Source organism: Coturnix japonica, chromosome Z (assembly GCF_054131305.1).
Source record: "Coturnix japonica strain WE chromosome Z, WE-NBRP24, whole genome shotgun sequence".
NCBI classification, from domain to species: Eukaryota; Metazoa; Chordata; class Aves; order Galliformes; family Phasianidae; genus Coturnix; species Coturnix japonica.
In genome coordinates, this window is record NC_140702.1 from 50,499,540 (window position 1) to 50,519,198 (window position 19,659).

The window sequence follows — 19,659 nt, forward strand, 5'->3', positions numbered from 1 at the left end:
TCTCATTGAAGAAAAGGGGCCTCTATGTTGGATAGGTTTTGTCACTAGGTGCTTGAATAGAAAAGTGAGGAACACTCAAAAAAGATGTGAGTAGGAGGTGAGGGGACTAAGGGTTCAGAACTATTTAATCTTATAACAGCTTTGACAAGTGCCTTCACCCAAGGCTCTGCTTTTCTGTAAACTGGTGATGAGAGGAAGAGACTGAGATGTTAAATGCTGATGTTCTTCCATTCTTTTGAAATCATTGCCCTTGCAGCATCACACGTGTTTGCAGTGGGATGTGTGCAATTCAGGAAAGCCCCCAGTCCCCCTTCCTCTCCTGGTCTTCCCCTTCCTTGCTCCATTCTACTCACAAGTGAGATGGAACACAGAGCTTGTGCATCCTGCTAATGAGAGAGGTGGGATCCATCAAATACTATCAAACTTTGGGCAGTGATGAAAACCACTGAATGTCTGTACCTTTTGGAATCCACTGCTGAGAAGTACATGTTCCAAGCTGCTGTACGACCTGTGAGTGGCCTCCAAAGATCCCTTTTTCTTGTGCACAGAATAAGGAAATAAATACACCAGGAAAGACAGTTCTGTAAACTGCATGAATCACTAAGCAGTAAAAAAAATCATAAAAACAAGTTGGGGAGTTCATATGTCAGAGGATCTGGACTATGTTTTGTGTTTTTCAATGTGTTTATTGATGAAAATATGTTTGGGAAAGGGAGACAGGGAAGCATCAGAGATGTGACAGAGTTTTCTAGCTGTTCTAGTCTTAAAGACTAAAGTGTTTGGCAGAGAAGGGAGGTGGTAAAAATTGTGTGACAAGCTGGCCTGTGTGAGCTGGGATGCTGTTGCTGGGAGCAACTTGCAAAATCACCCTGTAATTACTGTGGGCATGTGGAAAGAGCATTTTGGTTGGAGTGTATGGAATCTGTCTGGTAGCATTATACTTTCACAGTCACTTTTATCCACATCTGCTGAATTTTCAATATAGTCATTAAGTCTCCTGTCAGGCAATGAAAATATTTTGTCCAGGTGGAATGACAGTGTGTGATGATGATAGTTGTCATGGATGTGACAATAGTAAAGCCACACATGCCTGTTGGTCACATGAGTTGTTATAGAGGAGGATATACCTCTTTGAATATCTTTCCTAGTTAGAGCCTCCTCCCGTTTTGGAAAATGACTGCAGGCTCTGTTGGTCCTGGGGCAGAATCAAGCTGAAGGAAACCAACTTCATCCTTTAACATTGGGGAATAATGTTTAGAACAAATAAGACAGTGTGTTTCTGACAAAGCTAGCACAAGCCATTCTCATTACTCCATCAGGGCTGGATATGGACAGCATTTGTTCCTGGGTCTGTTCTCTGTCACTTGCAGATCTACTCTCCATCTGCAAAGAGGGCACCTAACTCAAAGGGGTTTTCTCTGTCTGTCCTGCTGGAATGATCTTCCAGCCATGGGCCTGATTTAGCATTATTTCAGAAGAGGCCACATGCTACTGTGCCAGGAAGCTCTGCATGCTCTGAAGCAGTGATGGTGCTGTTTCATGTGTGTGGTGGTGAAATTCCAGTACTTCCTTCCATCTTACTGCGAGCTGATGGAGTGGTCAGACAATATAAAATAGACTGCAAGGTCACTGAAAAACATTTTTATCATGCAGGTGTGTTTTGGCTAACTTTGGGTGAAAGAATTTAGAACATTACATTAGTATTTATCAAAAGCATTAGCCTTAGGTAATGGACTAAAAAAACATTTGTTCTTAATCTTCAGATCTATACCTTGGTATACATAATTGAAAACATTTTAAAAGAAAGATGGGGTTAATATTTTCCAGCTAGAAAGCTGCCAAATCTCATGTGCCAGCTGCATGCAAATGCCACTACTGAAATGCTGCCACTTTGGAAATGATGAGTGGCAGGTGAAATGTAGATTGGATCATCCCACAAAAGTGCAAGAACAGGAAGAAAAATATTTTTAGCTGTTGACTATAAGGCAAAGCCCTTCTTCATGGCAAAAAGCAGAATGAGGTATTTAATGACTGCGAAAAGTAGTTCTGTGGGCCAGAAAAAAAAATCTTTCTTGAGGCCTGAGCAGCACAAATGATGTGAGCGATCTTCAGTCAACCCTTCAGAAACAGGGGTTAGTGTTGATAGTTTATCTGCACTTTCAAAATGCCACTTACAAATTCGACTAAGTGTGTAAGACCTGCTTAAGAAAGAGAATGCACAGGAGGAGTGAATGATCAGGTCTTTGTCACTACAGAACTTTAATAGCTGGATACTCCATGTGTTATGTAATAAGGTTGATGTTTAAAAATTAATTAGCAGGTCTCAATTACTCATTTGTGCTAGGAAGTTATAAAGTAATGCTGCTAGTTTAAGAGTGGGCAATAGCTGAACAGCCAGTGAGAACTTTATTGCAACAAACAGAGGTCATTCAGGAAAGTAAATGTCCTGGCATGTAAAATATTTTAATTCCATTAAACGCATCAGCTGAATTTCCAAATGGTGAATTTTGTTCAGTTCCATTTACCTCTCCTTGGACTAATTTGAAGTGCAGGAAGGACAGTGGACGTGAACAAATGTGTTTTCCTTGATTGTATAAGTGAAAAAATATGGCTGGCCAATGTAGAGAAAAAGTTAACATTTTTCACTAAGGACAAAAGAGCAGTTGCCAGAGTTAAAAGGTGAGGAATTTTAAAGCCAATGTAAAGCATACGGTGCTCTTTGGATGTAAATTCCAGTTCTTGCACAGAGTGCTGCCCTGGGTACATGTCTGGAATCAACACTTTTATTCGGGTTGGCATTAAACATACCTGGTGAAAGAATGAACAAGCTTAGTTAGGGAGAACTGATATTTGCAGGGAAATCCTCAGTATTGGACCAGTTGGGAGGACATTTTCTGAGCAAACAAGTCATCCAGCAAATATGCTGTGTCCTTCCCTTTTTTCTTAATCTGCGGCTGCAGCTGCAGGTAGGCAGAGGCTGCAGAATGCAGGTGTGAAAGAGTCGATCCATCCCTGTGTTCCTATGAACCCTGGGGACTCATCAGAAAAGCTCCAAGCTGTTATTCCAGGGAGCCGATGTATTTTGAAGTGGGTGCTCAAACCAGGGATTTCTATCCTCTGTGTATTCTCAGTCATGGATTGTCTGCTGTGATTCCCTGGGGCTGTTAATTATACATATGAATCAAACGAATTCTATGGGAGTGTCTAATTTTTAAAGTGAAAGTCTAAGGCTTCCAACGTCTGGGGCAAATTACTCTTTCCAGGCCTAACAAAGCTGGCAGGACTTCAGTTAAGGGAATGGCAGAACAATGATCTGTTTCAACTGTGCTTTGTGCAATTTGTGTACTTCATATGACGTGTTTGTATAATAATTATTTTGTCCCTGAAAACCTGATAGATACTTTTATAATAGGTTTTGAATTAAATTTGCATTTGAATCGAGTGATCTTCTTTCAGCACATAGGTTGTTACCTCCGACTGCAATGTGGATTGTGGAATCATTTGAAACATAATAAAAAAGTAGCGCTGCAGATCTCAGCAGCCTGAAAAATAATTGAAGTGAAGTAAGGAATGTTAACAAGCTCAAATGTCATCATCTTCCAAAAACTGATATTTAAGCTGATCCACATTCCCTCTCCTCTTTTATGTGGAGCACAAAAGCGCATGCATTGTGCGGTAACTAAAGGAAATGTTTGGCGGAGCTGGTTAAGAAACAGTGGACATGTTATTTTTGCTTTAGGTCTTGCATAGCACATTTGAGCCTGTTTAAAAAATGTAGTTTGTGTAGTGTAAAGATGTTGGGGGAAGGGATAATGAGTTCCTACTGAATACTAATTGCCTACAAGTTGTTCAGGGAGACTGTAAGAATGGAGGATTTGTTGTAAATTAGTCACTAGCTGTATTGTGCATTGCTATGAGGTTAGACCAGTGCTGTACGGGTGCCAGCTCTACAAAATCCTTATGATTCACAGTGTAACTCAGTGACTGTGTGAAGGAGAAAATACTATTCAGACAGAATATTACTGGAAAGAGCACCCCTAATGACACTGTAATCTTCCTATATAGCACTTAGCTTTACGCTCATTTGAGTTAGAAAGATGGGAGCAACAGGCTTTTGAATGGGTTATTGCTGCTTTCCAGCTGCAGCATCCCAAGGTCTGCCAAAGTCATAAACACCGTGGGGGGAGGCATTGTTAGCAGTAATGTGGGGTCCAGCTCATAGATTAGTGTTCTCAATTTACTGTTAATCTTTGGCTTCTTCACTTCCACCGTTTTGCCTATCCTTGTTACGAGAGTTTTTGAAAATCCCAGATTTAACATGGAAACAAAGCTTTGAAAAAGCTTGCACTGGTTTGTTTACTTTTGAGACATATTTTCCCATTCCTTACTCAGCTCTTATTGTTTTCATTTACATCAAAATGGAAAGGTGAGTTAATGATTCATTGGCACACAGTGACCTCTCAAATAGCTCTGGACCACGATGCAACAGCTCCACTCAAAAACCTCTCATACTTTAACCTCCTTGCTTCTGCCTTAATATTTGCAGCCTGATCTGTCCACATGCCTGGACGCCTGAAGAGAGCAAACATTTACAGCTTCTCCCTCCCCTGTGTTTAGTGGGCAATTTGATCCTTCTTTGTCCGTTCCTTTATTTTACATCACTCTTAGACTCGCTATTGAGGACAACAGAGTGCAACTTTGAGAATCTGCTTGCTGCTTACTGAGCAAAAATAATGGACTCGGACTCTGATTCACCCTTTAATTACTCGTGGCCTTCCCTACCTAAAATGCGGATTCGAAGAAGGGCATCTAAACAAGGTAGAAAAAACTGTCTTATTTTAAATAATCCTTGCTTCCAAACTCTGCCTGTTTTTCATCCTCTGGTTGTGCACAGGTGGCTATCAGCAACTGTAATGAGTAGATTTTCTTCTTATCAAAGTCTACCTCACTGTTAGTTACTCTTTTGTAAACATTGATACTGGAGTTTGTTAGGTAAGAAGCATTTCCTCTAAACTGTGTACTGTTCTATAAAATTGTTTTTATTTCTGTGCTCTCTCAAAGTTTCTATGGGCTGTATGCGTTGCTCTCAATCAACAGTTCTGATGTTCCAAGTTTGCAGAAGGGTGTTGCAGCCGCTGCAGAAAGCTCCGCTAGTTACAGTTGTTTTCATTTAAGGGAATTTTGTAACTCAAATATGTCTCAACAGCTAACAGGAAACCTTTTAAATTATATACAGAAATCTGATCAGGATGGAGACGATAGTCTTCTGCTTTCTGTAAAAGAAAGAGATTTCAGGGTCAGTCACTCTCTTTACAAAAATCCTGGTGCAATTAGATACTGTCCTTGGTAGAAAAGACTCTGGGAGGTAGGCATTCTAAGTGTTGCCAATATGATACAGGCAGTTTTAAGGAGGTTGAAAGGCTCTGGGCAGCAAATTTATGTTAGGAAGAATTATCACTGAGAGCATTAATGAAGAAAGATATCTTTTCCTGCATTTAGAATTGGAATGGAGTAAAATGTTAATTTGCACTTCCTTCAATAAAACTGTTTGTTTTTGTTTTGTGTGTGTGTTTCAGAAAAGGAAAGGAAAATAATTTCAAAAGGGGAAAAGAACAAGTAAGAGAAGCAAGATCCATCAGTGTCATTAAAGTCAGTGAGCCAGGAGAATCGTGTTGTTTACACAGTCTCAGACTTTGACCTTATCTTTTAGAGCAAAAAGCATGTACAAAATGTGCATCTTAAAATGCACAGCAACTACAAACTTTCTGTTCATATGGAAAGTCCATTTTTTTTCCCAAGTGCAGAGGAATTTCTGTGGTGTGTATGGATATGTACACAGTTTGTAAAGTTGCAAAGGGCTGTGTGGTATGCAGTCTTTATGTGTTGCATGAGGACTTGTTTTATCTGTAAATGTTGTAGCTATGCACCTATGGTCTGTGGCACTTTGATTGTTCTTTATTTTACCTTAAGACCTTATTTTACCTTGGTGTTATTATTTTAATATACTTAACTGTTACATATCATTGCATACACATCTTCTGTTTACGTGTTCTCTATTACACCCTGGTTCACACCCCTGTTAGTAGCACACCAACACGCGTGTCATGTTTGCACAGATGGTTGTCCATCTGGGGTTGCTGGAATGAGAAGGCGCTCTGGGTGCAGGAGTGTGTTTCAGTGATAAATTCCAATTTATGCTTAGGGAGTTGAAATGCCAGGTGCCCATGGGGTGGGAGAAGCAAGGGGATGGCAGGCTTGTGATCTGTCCCCTATTTTGCCTTGGGAAGGCTGAGTTAGTGGCTTCCTTCCCAAACAGAATATGGTGTGTTTTCACATGGCTGTGTGGGGCATGAAGCCTTTCAGCTGTGTTTTCTTTGTGTAGGAAATAGTTCAGATCTCAGAGAACAGAACTGTAGAGCTGGTTGGAGGTAGAGTGAGATTCTTCCTCCCCACTCCAAAAGTCATGAGGGCTTCCTTATGTACCTGTGCTGGGTGCTTCACCTTCACCCCTAAACCCCCAGGATGGACTGGAGTTTCTTCTCCTGAGAAATAGGAAACTTGTGCTGACCTCCAGCGGGAAAGTCCAAAGCAGAAAATTGTGCTTTCCCATTTTAAGTTTCTCACCTTAAGTTCAGCTTTTGTCCCTGCTTGGATACCCTGTTTTTTGGGGCAGCAGTGTGGTGGAGCCCCTGCCCTGAACTCCTGGGGCTGGCAGGAACCAAGTGCTGATTGCCCAGCTTGGGGATCTGCTTCCTACATTGCAGACTCTCTCCTTCCTGCTCAGGCTGTGTTTGTATGGCATAGCTAAAGGTTAATTGGGCTTAGCAGAGAATATGAACATGGCTTTGTCTTTAGTGATTGAGATCTAAGTTTTCTTCCATGGTGAAAGACCATAATGATTATTCGTTATTTAATTTGAAATGGTCATGAAAAGGATCTCTTCTCCCCTGCCACCAGATGTAGTTGTAAGCCTTAATTTCTCAGAGCAAATCAACTTGCAGAGCCTTTTTGGAGGCTTTACCAACCTCAGAGGTGCAGAGAGTTCCCGTTCCTTATGAGTCCATTCCACTGTGCTGAGATTTGGGAGATACGTGCTGACTTCTCTCAGGCTGAAATGGGAACTGAAACTGAACATCTTGTATTTTGGAAAAGTACTTTATGCATTGCAGCATATGCACTGCTGCATTAGATAAAATGAGACACCAACTTATTTTTGCTTATTTGTTCAGTCACTTACTACCAGCTTCAGGGAGGGAGGTTGAGTCTGTATGTCCTATGTTGGATGGGGATGCTTTTTCCAAGTCCAGATTTAAATGACAAAGATCAAAGGCAAAGATTAAGATGTGTTTTTATCCTCTGTGTTTCTTAGTGGCTACATCAGGAGCACATCTTGAACATCCTGGATATTCTTTCTAGCATACAGCTCTCTAATTGTCTCCATGAATTGTATAGGAAACACAATGTCTGAGTTTCCACAGAGATTCAGACATTTAAATATTCTTTGTGACAGCTTTGTGGCATCAGCAGCTCAAAGCCTACCTTGCTTTACCTACAGTGTAGTTCTATTACATACTTGCTATATTTTACTCTCAGAAGTAGTAGCGCTGTCTGAATGCAGTGCTAAGACTCCCAGGCTAGAAATGAGGAAACTTTGTTGAAAATAATCAAATCACACCTCCAGACATGCATATTGCTTCTCTCAATGCCTTGCTAGGAATCTGTGGACTTCCTTTCCCAAATTCATGTGACTGTCTCTGGAGTGAGAGGAGCATTTCCATAGTCCCGTGTGACCCATGCGTTTAGTTGTCTGCATTTATTTTCTAACTCCATAGCACTGTTACTTCCAGTTACACATTAACCTGTGTTTGGATTGCTGGGGGTAAATGCTATGAGCTGTCTGAAAACTATTCACAGTATCCAGACGAGGAATTCATAATTTCTTTCCTGGCTCTCACCTTGGTCACACTTCTGTACTTCGCCTCTCCTTTGCTGTGCCCTCTCTGAAAATTTGAGTTTTGGTTTTTGTGGGGAAAATCAGTATTATGTTCATGTGGTTTCCTAGAACAGTTCATTTAAGGCTATACATCCTTGTATGCCAATTCAAAGCCTGTTTTAAATTATTGCTGGGGTGACCATGTGTTTTCTAAAGTTAATGAATTTTTGTGAATTTTTTTGCCTGGTAAAACCTACAGCTGAATAACTGATGGCAGCTGAATAATTTTAGCCTTCTGTGGTGGAGGGGTGGCACTGGTAGACAAAGGAAAGGCAGCTGATGTTGTCTATCTGGATTTGTGCAGTGCCTTTAACATGGTCCCAAGCCACATCATTATCTTTAAATTGGAGAGATATGAATTTAAAGGCTGGACTATTAGGTGAATTAAGTATTGATTGGATGGGTTGTAAGCCGGAGAGTTGGTGTCAATGGCTGTAGGTCCAGGTGGAGGTGGATCACAAATGGCATTCCTCAGGGGTCCATCCTGGGATCAGTGCTCTTCAGCATCTTTATCAACACCATAGACAGTGGGATCAAGTGTACCTTCAGCAAGTTTGCTGATGACACCAAGCTGAGTGGTGCAGTAGACAAAATGGAAGGGATGGATGCCACCCAGAGGAACCAGGACACACTTAAAGAGTGGGATCATGAAAATATAATGGGGTTCAACAGGGCCAACTGCAAGATGTTGGCAATCCCAGCTATGCAGTCATTCAGAGCATGATGTGGACATTTATTATAGTTTCGTCACTTTTTAAATGAAGCTCGTCTTTCCAGTAGAAATAAGTTACTAGCAGAGTCAATGTGTAATTAATAATTCTGTCCCCTGCATTCAACAGAGTCTTGAAATACCTTTCCTGTTACAAAATTACTGTGATGTAGTTGTCACTTCATGCATATTTGAAATCAAGGGAGGTGAGGGTAAGGAGGTGCAATGGGATCATACTGTGTCACGAGTCCCAAAATAGCCCCCAGTCTTTGGTCTTTTCACTTCAAACCCTAGTGGTTGTTTGCAGATCTCACCTTTAACAGCAGACTGACTGGTGCATCACCCGAAAAGCATAGGTCATGTAACAGTGATAATCTATAAAGATTACTAACTGGAAGTACTGAAGATAACACGTTCTGGTAGATATCATGGTATTTACAGCAGCTTCCTGCAGAAGATGTTACTTAGATTGTTACTAGTATAGAAAGAGATACAAAACTTGGTATTAGAAACTGCTATATAAGCACTAGTGTAACATAGTAGGGGGTTTTTGTTTCTTCTGGCCCAGGACATGTAAGTCACGGCAAGGTCCGTTACCTGGCTGCAGAGCCCCTGGCAGCAAGGACTGTGCATAGAGCAGGAGGCTGTCCCCAGAGGAGCTGCATGGGGTTTGCACTGTAGTTCTATAATTCTGAGCTGATTCGGGGAATGCTTACTGAACCTCTTTCTGCTGAACACCAAGCTGAAGGCTGCCTTTGCTAGCTGTGACCAGCAGGATGATACTCATGCAGCGCCAACTGGGAAGCAGCGGGTGCACAGGTTGGATATAAAGCCTGGCATGCTTTTCTTCAGTGGTTGTTGGTTTAAGACCTGCACTCAAAAAACTTAGCTTGTCACAAAGCACTGCCTGCTTTACCAAATCACATTTCCATTTGAGTTTGGCTGCCAAAGTCTGGTGAGCTGCTGTAGAAAACAATGGTTTATACTATTTATAAACAAATGCTTTGAGATCTTGGCAGACATAAGGAAGTGGTTTGTAACTCTAGCAAGTCTCAAAATGGCAGTCACTGAAATCATATTAGAAGTCCTGAAGGAGAGAAGAAGAGAAATGAGAAGTATAAGGACGTTTTAAATTATATCAGATCCCATAATGCTTGCGAGGACTAGAATCCAAATAATTCATAGTATGCCATCTCTGAATGGGAATTCCCAGTTTTCTTTTAATATGGAGCTTTCTGTTCTTGGGCTTTTGAGATAGAACCCTAAAATTAAAGAAAAGCTATGATATAGCATTGCAGTTTTGGCAGCAGTCTAAGCTTTTTTTTTTTTTTTTCTTTTCTTTTTTTTTTTTTTCTTTAAGGGATAAATGTCCTGGGTCTTGGAAAATGTAGTTTTCCTTTCTTAATTGCACTTAATACAGACTAAGAAGGAACTTGTTGCATAATTTTCAGTAACAGGCAAACGGGAATTAAGTTTTTCCATAGTTTCAATTTTGGTTATCTTGCAGAGCATTAAGTTATTTTTTATCACATCATTCTTATGCTAGTCTCAGTTTACTTCCAGGAGAAGTATTTGACTTACAGCACCTTAAAGTAAAACAAGTTAAATTAAAACTTTGATTATTTTTTAGCTGTGTATTTTCACAAAATATAGAACTGCACTGATCTCCCTTTGTGAAGCTTTGCTTCTTCTACAATCAGAAGATGTTAGGAGGCCTTTGCTACCAGCTTGAATCCTAGATTAGCGCATGCTCTTCATAATCAAAAGCAGTGTTAAGAGAAACATGCCCCCGGGACAGACTGATGGTGTCTGTGGCACTTAGGTATTCTGCTGCTCAAAGCCATGAAACAGTCAGCACATGCAGCTTTTTGTAGTATCTGCAGTTCACTATTGGAAACTAAATCCTGAATGTCTGTTAATCACAGAATTGTAGGCGTTTGAAGGGACCTCAGGAGATCACCTAATCCAAACCCCCGTTGCTGTTAAAACTGATATCTTACCATTTCAAAACAAACCAAGTGCAGGATTCATCCAGAGCACGATATTTAGAGATCAAATCTAGATTTGTGGCTGTCACTCAACTAAGGCATTACTTGTACCATTTTATTTTGATCCTTCTTACAATTTTATTGCTTTTTTTGTTTGTTTGTTTGTTTTTGTTTTAGAAATAGTTATCTGCACTACTGATTTAGGATTACTATTTTATTTTACTGCATCCCGTAGGTGGAATGCTTTAGGAAGGTCATTAGTTGACTGCAGATGAACTGTGTTCTGTTCACGTAAAGTATCAGAAATGAGATAATTAGCATGTAAGCCAGATTCATACATTCCTCACCCCAACCCATAAATCTTGTTCAAGTTACTGTAGTTCTAATTCTGCAGCCACAAAGCTTGTACAAAGTTCTAACTTAGTAGGCACATGGAAAGTTTTACTTGCCAAGTTACAGGAATGCTTATTTTTAATTTAACATGTAATAGTCCTATGTTAACCTTTATGATTTTATTTTTTTTTTATTTTATTATTTTTTTTTTCAAATATCGGCTTTTAGGAACATTAACCAAATGTTAAGCAATTAAGAAACTGCAGATTTTTGAGAGGCTTGTCCTTGGCTTGGCTGCATCATATTTCTTCCTGGTAATTTATATTGTGCTGTGTTTGGAATATTGGATGAGAATGTGTTAATAACAAAGTGGTGTTTTAGTTGAGGCTGAGCAGTGGTTGCAGGGAATCAAGGACTTTCCAGCTTCTCACAGCACTGTGCCAGTGAGCGCTGGGGGGACTTGAGCTGGGAGTGGTCAGAACCTGAACTTCTGACCCAAACTGACCACAGGGATCATACTGACCATGTGGTACCAGAAACATACATACATTTACTATTATTATTTTCCTCTTTTTATCCTACTAAACTGTTCCATCCTTTGATTATTTATTATTATTATTATTACTTTTTTCTGGTTCTCTTTCCTATCCCAGAGGGACGATGGGGGTGTAGTAAGTAAATGACTGAATGGTGCTGAGCTGCCTGCCAGATTAAACCACAACAGGCGATGCAAATATTTCTCAAGTTATAAGATTCTGTGATTAATAGTTACACTTTTACATTTTTTATGACAGTAGACAAATAAGAGAAGAAAATATTTTGAGAAATAATTATCTTTTTCCATGTTTTCTTTTTTCCAGCACAGAGACATTCTACTCTTGATGTTCTTAAAAAGCTGAAAACTCCACCTACTTTCTTTGCTGCCGCCAGACTTTCTACTATGCTGAATGGAAGTGATGAAGTCTATGCAAACTGCATGCTAGTAGACCAGGCAAGTTTGTGTTTGAATTTCTGGTAAAGGTGAAAAGGTGAGGTCAGTGTCCTTTGGCTGATACGGAGCATTGTGCCTCTAGTGCTCCTGACTGAGGATTTGTGCTTGTCTTCTGGAGACTGTGTCCAGAACAATTTGTATTGTAGATCACCGTATTACAACTGAAATCCATCTCCATGGTTTCATTTAAGTATAATAACTTGGGGAAGAGAGACCACTCCAACCATAATCATTGTATACAGTTAAACAGCTGCAAAATTTTGATGACATGCAGTTGTGGTTTTTGTGATGTTTGAACTGATGTGTTTGTAACGCTCTGTGAGTTCTCTCTGGGCTAAATTGTTGAATGTAGGAATAAAAAATAATAAGGTTGTAATATTGAAAGAAACACTTAAGTTCTGTATCATACACTGTGTGCCCAGGTCTTTGTTACAGCTGAGATGGAAGTTTCAGTCAGAAGATGGCATGTTCAAAATACACCTAATGCTACTGAGAGATGCACAGAATAATGACCTAGCATTGAGCAGAAGGCAGGGTCTGTTTATGCATATGTACAATCCCTAATTTTAGCAGTATCCAGGTTGTAAGGAGAGAGCTGCAGAAATGCAAATACCACATTCAGTCTCACTAAATTGCTGTTTGGGATGATATTCCCTTTGAGTGCTGCTCATCTAGCACTGCTGTCTGCAGCTGCGGTAGGGAATCCCTCTGGTGTGGAGTGGGAACAGTGCCGAGAGTGAATAGCTTTGAAGGGAGGAGCAGCTGCATGAAGCCTGGGAGAAGAATTTTACTTTCATTCATCTCGCTTGTGTAGCACCACAGAAATACCTGAGTGCAAATATGGACTGCTGTAAAAATGTCAGCGTCTGTATTTTATGATGAGAAACATTGTTATGATCAGGATGAAAACATGTCTCAAGTGGGACTAGAGAAGAGGAAGGCAGCAATCTGAAATACCAGGGCTTTGAAAACACTTCCTCCACTCCTTCCTTTTTGCTTGCTTATCCAGGTGCTTTTTGGAGGTTGTTTTCTCTGGCTGAGTGACAAATCATTATTATTCAGCATCTAACTAAACAGTACTAGTGTCTAAAAGACTGGTATCTTCTGTAGAGTTGACAGGAAAATTCAACCTGTATTTCATAAAGAGTTAATAATTTCTAACCAGAGTTTAAAGCCCAATTCTTGTACCTGAGTAAACATGATTCCTAAGTGCATTCCTGTTTTTGCTCAAGAGGAGGGATGTTTCATGCTTGCAACTGCTAAAGATAAAAAAGAAAGATTACTTTCCCTTCCTTCCATGTACAACCTCTGTTCCAGGTCATAACATTTATCACAAGGCTTAGGGAGCCAGTGCTGGGGAGGGAAAAAAAAAAAAAAAAAAAAAAAAAAGAGCACCATGTGTAGGCTAATTTCTCCAACTAAATCAACACAATGTTAGAAATTTCCCCCATATCTTCCTCACACCAATGTGTTAAACATACTTTTTTTTTGCTTGACCTGAAGCCTTTTTTAAAATGCAAACTATAAATTTATGATTTGATATATTTAACCAAGTCACAGATATGAGAGAGAATTCAATTAGACTTACAAATATTAATTTGTTACTGCTGCTTTTATGGAAAAAGTAATGCAAGGTCTAGTGCTTCTTAAGCCATGTATCTTGTTTACAGTTAATGCGCTGTGAAAAGTAATAGATAAAAAAAGGCAAACCATATAACCGTTTGCTCTTTGTTGATGCATCTTGTTACTTCTTTTGACCAGCATTTGATCTTTCTCTGCAGGCTGAAGATTTAAAAATGAACTACATTCATGGAGATAGTATTAGTAGTGACACGTGTCTGAATCCCACCAGCTCAGCCCCAATAGCAAAGAGCTCTTCGTCTCCTTCCCTTGAGGAGAACGACCAGTATAGATGTGATCCAAATGAAGGAAATCAGATGTCAGTGAAAAATGAAGGAAATGCAGCTTTAAGACCTACTGTTTCACCTTCTGATCTGTATGAAGCAGATTCCTACCTTCCATTCAAGACAAATGAGTTTATTAAGGAGCAGAGCCAACTTCATGCTGTTATGAAAAAAAAAAGGTATGGAACTGACCTGACGTTATGGCCAGAGTAAGAATTATTTATGATAAAATCTTGTTTAAAAGGTCAAAGAAGAATCTAGGGTAATAAATGTTTTTATCGAGGTAAAATTACTATTTTCAATCACAGATATTTGTCTTAATAATCTGTTTCTGTATGGTAGCTATGGTTTTTTTTTAAAAAAAACAAAAGGGTGTCCCCTTAAGCAAATTCATTTTAATGCAAATTTAGATATATTTTTTAATCCTTGTGTGTGTGGGTGTGTGTGTATGTATTCTTCAAAAAACAAAAATCAGCTCTCCACTGTTAGAACTTCCATTGTGCCATTTTTGCCAGAAATTGTGATTTCACCCCTAGTTTTCTACATTTATGTTTACCATTAGGGAAATGTTTCAAAATCTGTCTAATTCTGTGGATGTTTTCTTTCTTAGCACTGACCTGTGGAAGGAACAAAAGATTCCTGATTGCATATACATGTGTTTTTTTTTTGGTTTGTTTTTTTTTTCCCAGAAGATACAATACACACAGTACAGCTCCTGTCTCCAGCAGGCTCAGATTTTTTATCTGCACTTTTGCTGGTATAACACTCTGAGGCAGATCTCTAAGGACACTCTCAGATGGCTTTGGATTATATTAGGAACTAAATGACCTTAGGAATGCAGAAGGGGTCTTGAAGAAGAAATAGTTCTTTTTGTTTTTAACAAGTAGTTAATTCCCTGGGGGAGAGAAAAAGGGAGGGGGAAAGAAAAGACAACAACAACAATAACAGGCTTCTTCTGCATAGAAGAGATCTGAAAACCACCTCTTCTTGCATCTGTGCAAGATAATTGGAAACTGTCTCCTACCATCCAGGAGTATTTGGGCTAACTGGAATTAGGGCACCACATTTACATAAAAACACTTGAAAAGGAAGCAGCAATATCTGTTGCTGACTGAAGTAATCAATAGTATATGCTATATCAAAACATTCCTTTCCTTAATTAACTATAAGGTCCTACCAGAAGGAATGTTTTTCCACAGATAACAGAACACACGTTAGACTAAAAGAGTTTCTTTCCCACCTGCTCTTTTCTTCTAGCTAGCTATGAGGATAATGTGTAAAATAATATAAATGTCCTTCTTCTCTTGGATAGAAACATTTTTTATCCTATACTTTTAAAATTATTCTCAACTTTTTCAGGCCTATATGAGCTTTATGAGCTTATTTGAATTTTCAGAAAGATTTGATTGACCTTTATAAATCAATGTATGTGATCAAATATTATCAAATAGTCTTGGGAACCATCATGGACCAATTAAAGGTCAGCCAGGGGATGAGGCCTAGTCAGCGTGGGTTTATGAACAGTAGATCCTGTCTGATAAACCTGATTTCATTCTATGACGAGGTGACCAGCTTGGTGGATGAGGGTAAGGATGTTATTGTGGTCTACCAGGACGTCAGTAAGGCCTTTGACACTGTCCCCCATAACACTGTCAGCAATGCATACATCTGTACTGCAGATCAACAGGGTCAGGACAGGTGAGTCCTTTGCAAAGTGATGGAGTACAGTGACCAAGTGACTGGAAACATGAGAAGACACTCAGAGCGTGACATAACTTGAAACAGTGGTGGCTTGGGTTGTTATTTAACTGCAGAGCATACAGAGGTATTGCATGTTGCATCGAGACTGGTTCCTAGAGTGTATGGTAATTAAATACTGTGTTGTCTGCTTCAGTTCTAGTCTCGATGACCTTGAAGTAAACAGCAGAAGTGAAGGTGTTTCGGACAGATCAAGTATACCCAATCCTCTTCTTGAACATCGAGAGGTGAAGGTTTGTAGCAGAGATAGATTAGACTCTTCTGAAATGAGCATCAGCCGGACAGAATCACTACCCTTATCTATCAGTCCACAGCCCAAGGTATTCAGTACTGTTTTGGTTTGGATTGTCTTCCTGTTATGTCAGTCACTGAAAACATATGAGGAAGTATTTGAATCTTAAAGGGAAAAATCATCTCCTAGGTGAAAGTTACAGGTGCTAGTCCAGGGAGCAGCATGGGTGGGGGTGTGGAACAGGTGCTCCTGGTTGTGGCCAGCCTTGGCAGCAGCCCATGGAATGGACCACCAGTGACTTACTTCAGCTTTGGATAAAGCATCATTTATTGGAAGTGTTTCAGAGGACATAGATCAAGTTTAGTGAATCAGCATTTTCTAGTCAAAATAGTTAGCAAACATTTAACCAGCTGCAGTAATGTGAAAAGGCAACAGGATAAAACCAGTCTGTTGCCTGTTTTAAAGCAGTTGCCAGACTCTGGGGGTATCAGCGGGGTTTTCTATAATGAGCAGTGCAAACCTCTCCTCCCGATTATAATTTCCAAAATATTCTGTCTGCTTTGTTTTCTTTAGTCCATGATGTAATTTCTAGGAACTTCAGACACGTATGCAGAGTTATTTTATATTCATAGAGATTTTTTAGATAAGTGTCTTACCAAAATTTAGTTTTATCTAAACTTCAGCAAATAATTTCATTAAGAAAGAAAAAAGTCCTGCGCAAGTAGTTGATTTTGTTAAGGCTGCTCTCAAGGGCAGTAAGGTAAGCAGTTTAGAAGTAGCCTCTTGAAATTAAAATGGTGTACTGAAAAATCATGGCAAGTTCCTTTCAAGCTGTATCATTAGCATAATTGGGAATCAGAAAGTCTTCTAAATCACAGTCCAAAAAAAGTAGTGGGAAGAGAGAGGATAACTGTTTTCTTATCACTAATTGCCACGGCAAAGTGTTAGTCTGTGTGAAATGTTCTTGTAGTATTGAAACACAAATAATTGGTGACCTCCATAGTAAAAGAAATAACTCAGTCATCAGATATAATGGTGCACAAAAGTAGCTGAATGCTTCTTGCCACAAAATTGGAGAAAAATGTAATATTTCTCTTAGTCTGACCTGTACAAAAATATATTTCATGAAATACACTAAAACTTTTCATGACAAAATTATGACAGGCTGTGTGAGAATTCAAGTGAAATGGTCACTAATGGTACTTAAATGTAAAGCTTCACTGAAAGCAAGTACACTTACGTATAAAATCAGTTGTATCTTCCAGAAATTCTACCACTGCTTTATTTCGGTTCTGCTACTGATTAATTTCAAACCAGTAAAGGTTCTTATCTGCTGCAATTTCTTGAAGGAATGTGCACCCTCTGGAATTCGGTCACGCTCGTATTCCTGTTCCTCACCTAAAGATTCATTGGGAAGACCTCGCATTCCTCAGGACTTCACAGTTGGCGATTCAGGTGAAGGTCAGTGGTAGCTCTACTCTGGCTTTGAATAGGCTCAACCCCATCTCATGTTTACCTGCTTCAACCCAGTGCTGACCTCTTTACTCAGGCCTCCCCTCCTCCTGGTAATTGCATGCCCGAAGTCCGTGAAACATGCAGATCACACCGGTGCATGTGGAAGAATGGGTTATTTGCTGTTAAGTACCCCTGTCATGTTCCATTGCTCTTCTTCCATGTCCTGCCTCATTACACCACACATAGCAGCTAATCCTTGGGAGGCCGTAAGATTTGTGATGAGAGTGCTTAGCCAGAAAAAGTAATGCAGACAAGAGTAGTAATCTTCTTTTTCAAAAAGCCTTACCCTAACCTTCTGTTGTTTGCCCTGTGGAAACTGAAAGGATGCAAAGGATAGCACAGAAATGCCTAGGGAGAATGGGTGGTCCCAGCTTCCCTTAGATACTGAAGAATGTCTGAAAGTGGTGAATGTGCTGTGGTCTTCTCCAACATCAGAACCCACCTCCTCCAGCAAGCCAAGATGTTACAGAGATTTGGATGCAGTGCATCCATATGCTGTTCTCCATTGGGGCTGGGCTCAGTCCACTTCTGATCACTTCAATTCCTGTATCATAGAAAATGAATTTATTTTACTGTATTTTCTTACATATTATTTCTAACATGTTCTATTTTAAGATACATAGTAAGGCTTCAGATTGTCTTATGAGAGGGATTATCTACTGCAGCATGTAGCTGCATCATATTTTGCTGTTTCACTTACATGTTTACAACCATTTGTATCCATCAGGTTAGTGAGATATCTTTGTAAAAGCAAGGAGGAAGTAAATAAGAAGATTGTGTCTTGAGACAGGTTGATATCAGATGACTGATAAGCAAGGCTCTGCAACATGTGTGGACTTAAAACCAAGTTCTTTTGACCTCATTGCCAAAGGGACTGTTGGTTTCACAGACCATTAAGTTTCATTCAGACTTATTACCTGCACCAACCTGATTCAGGCTTGAGTTCATGTTCCTCTTATTCTTTTATCTCTTCCCCCTAAGTCAGTCTGTGCTAGATGTTTTCCTGTACTGTGGAAACCTCTTTGCAATGCTTTTGAAACAGGCCTTTGTGCAGCACATTTGGCATGTGCTGCACCACCAGCTGCTGGCAGTGAGGGCTGCAGATGCCTCACTCTCACTCCAACCTCTGCAGGTTGTGGCATGGCTGTGTCTGGGTCCCATCACGTGTATGCTTGATAGAAACCTGCCCCCATCCCTCTGCCCAGCTGCCAGTACTGGGGGCATCTTACTCAGAGCCCAGCTGTGCCTGGCACTGTAGTGAGGTAGACACCAAATCACAATGGCAGAAGGCTGATCTTTCTCAAAATGAGTATTAGGAAATAGTGGGAAATCACCATCTTTTCTTTGATGGAAGCTTTTCAATATACTGAGTTTGAGAACAACTACTTGGTTTTATTCAAGAAGGTAATAGCAGGCTGTAACAGTAAAGGATTTGTCCCTGCTCTGTAGATGGTGTTCCCACGAACAGTGGCCGATCCCTCCTTCAAGCTCTCTCACTCTCTAAGTCAGTGTCCCTGCTCCACCCTTGTAGTAAGTACCAAGACCACAACCCTATACGCTGTTATGCATGAGTCCGTCTTCATCTCCCTCAGGCATGTGGCCTTTGTGTTTTCAGAAAGCATCCTGTTGCACAGGTTTTGTCTGGCAGCTTACTGAAATGCTGTTCTGGTCTCATGGCTTCTTTGATAAGTGTTCCAGCTCTAACTAACATGAAGTGTATGTGTGCCTGAAGGCAAACCAACTCTATGCAGCATTTTCACATTTGCATCTAATTTGAAAAACGGCACAGTCTGATGCTTCAAGTTAGGTTTGTCAGTACCTCTGTGATAATTCCAAGCGGTCTCTGCAAAACTAAATGACTTCTAATATGGAAATAGTAGAGAGGGCTCTTAATTTTCAAAGCAATCTGGGTTACTGATCTATCTATTACCTTTTTATTGCTCTCTAGGCATTTTGTTGAAAAGTACCTCCATGAGATCTCTTCAGTCTTTCCAGGATGTAAATTTGTAATATGTCACCCAGTTTTTGCAGAACACAATCTAATAACTCTTCCGTATGAAAGGGGATTTAAAAAAAAAAAAAAGGCTCTAGATAAAGTTGCACTTGTGAATGTTAGAATATCATTAAGATATATTATGACAGATTAGTTAAAGAATAAATGGGAGTATAAATAGTTCAAGTCTGATTTGTCAAATAAAAAAAAATATATTTTCTAGTTCTTTCTTAGTTTCTAGTA

At 39.8% G+C, this 19,659-nt stretch overlaps 1 protein-coding gene across 19 annotated transcripts in view; it reads left to right on the forward strand.

The window, feature by feature from the left end:
• Nucleotides 1–19,659, forward strand: part of ARHGEF28 (Rho guanine nucleotide exchange factor 28) — a 75,763-nt gene that overhangs the window by 15,116 nt on the left and 40,988 nt on the right. For 6 of the 19 annotated variants that reach the window (XM_032441321.2, XM_085530308.1, XM_015848866.3 and 3 more), the window contains 5 exons: nt 11,884–12,014; nt 13,796–14,097; nt 15,813–15,996; nt 17,258–17,369; nt 18,873–18,953. In XM_032441321.2, coding sequence (XP_032297212.2) covers nt 11,964–12,014; nt 13,796–14,097; nt 15,813–15,996; nt 17,258–17,369; nt 18,873–18,953 — 730 coding nt within the window. In that variant the 5' untranslated portion in view covers nt 11,884–11,963. Of the gene's footprint in view, nt 1–4,441; nt 4,819–11,883; nt 12,015–13,795; nt 14,098–15,812; nt 15,997–17,257; nt 17,370–18,872; nt 18,954–19,659 lie in introns of those variants that run through there. The other 13 variants (XM_015848869.3, XM_085530304.1, XM_085530314.1 and 10 more) reach the window with 7 other exon arrangements.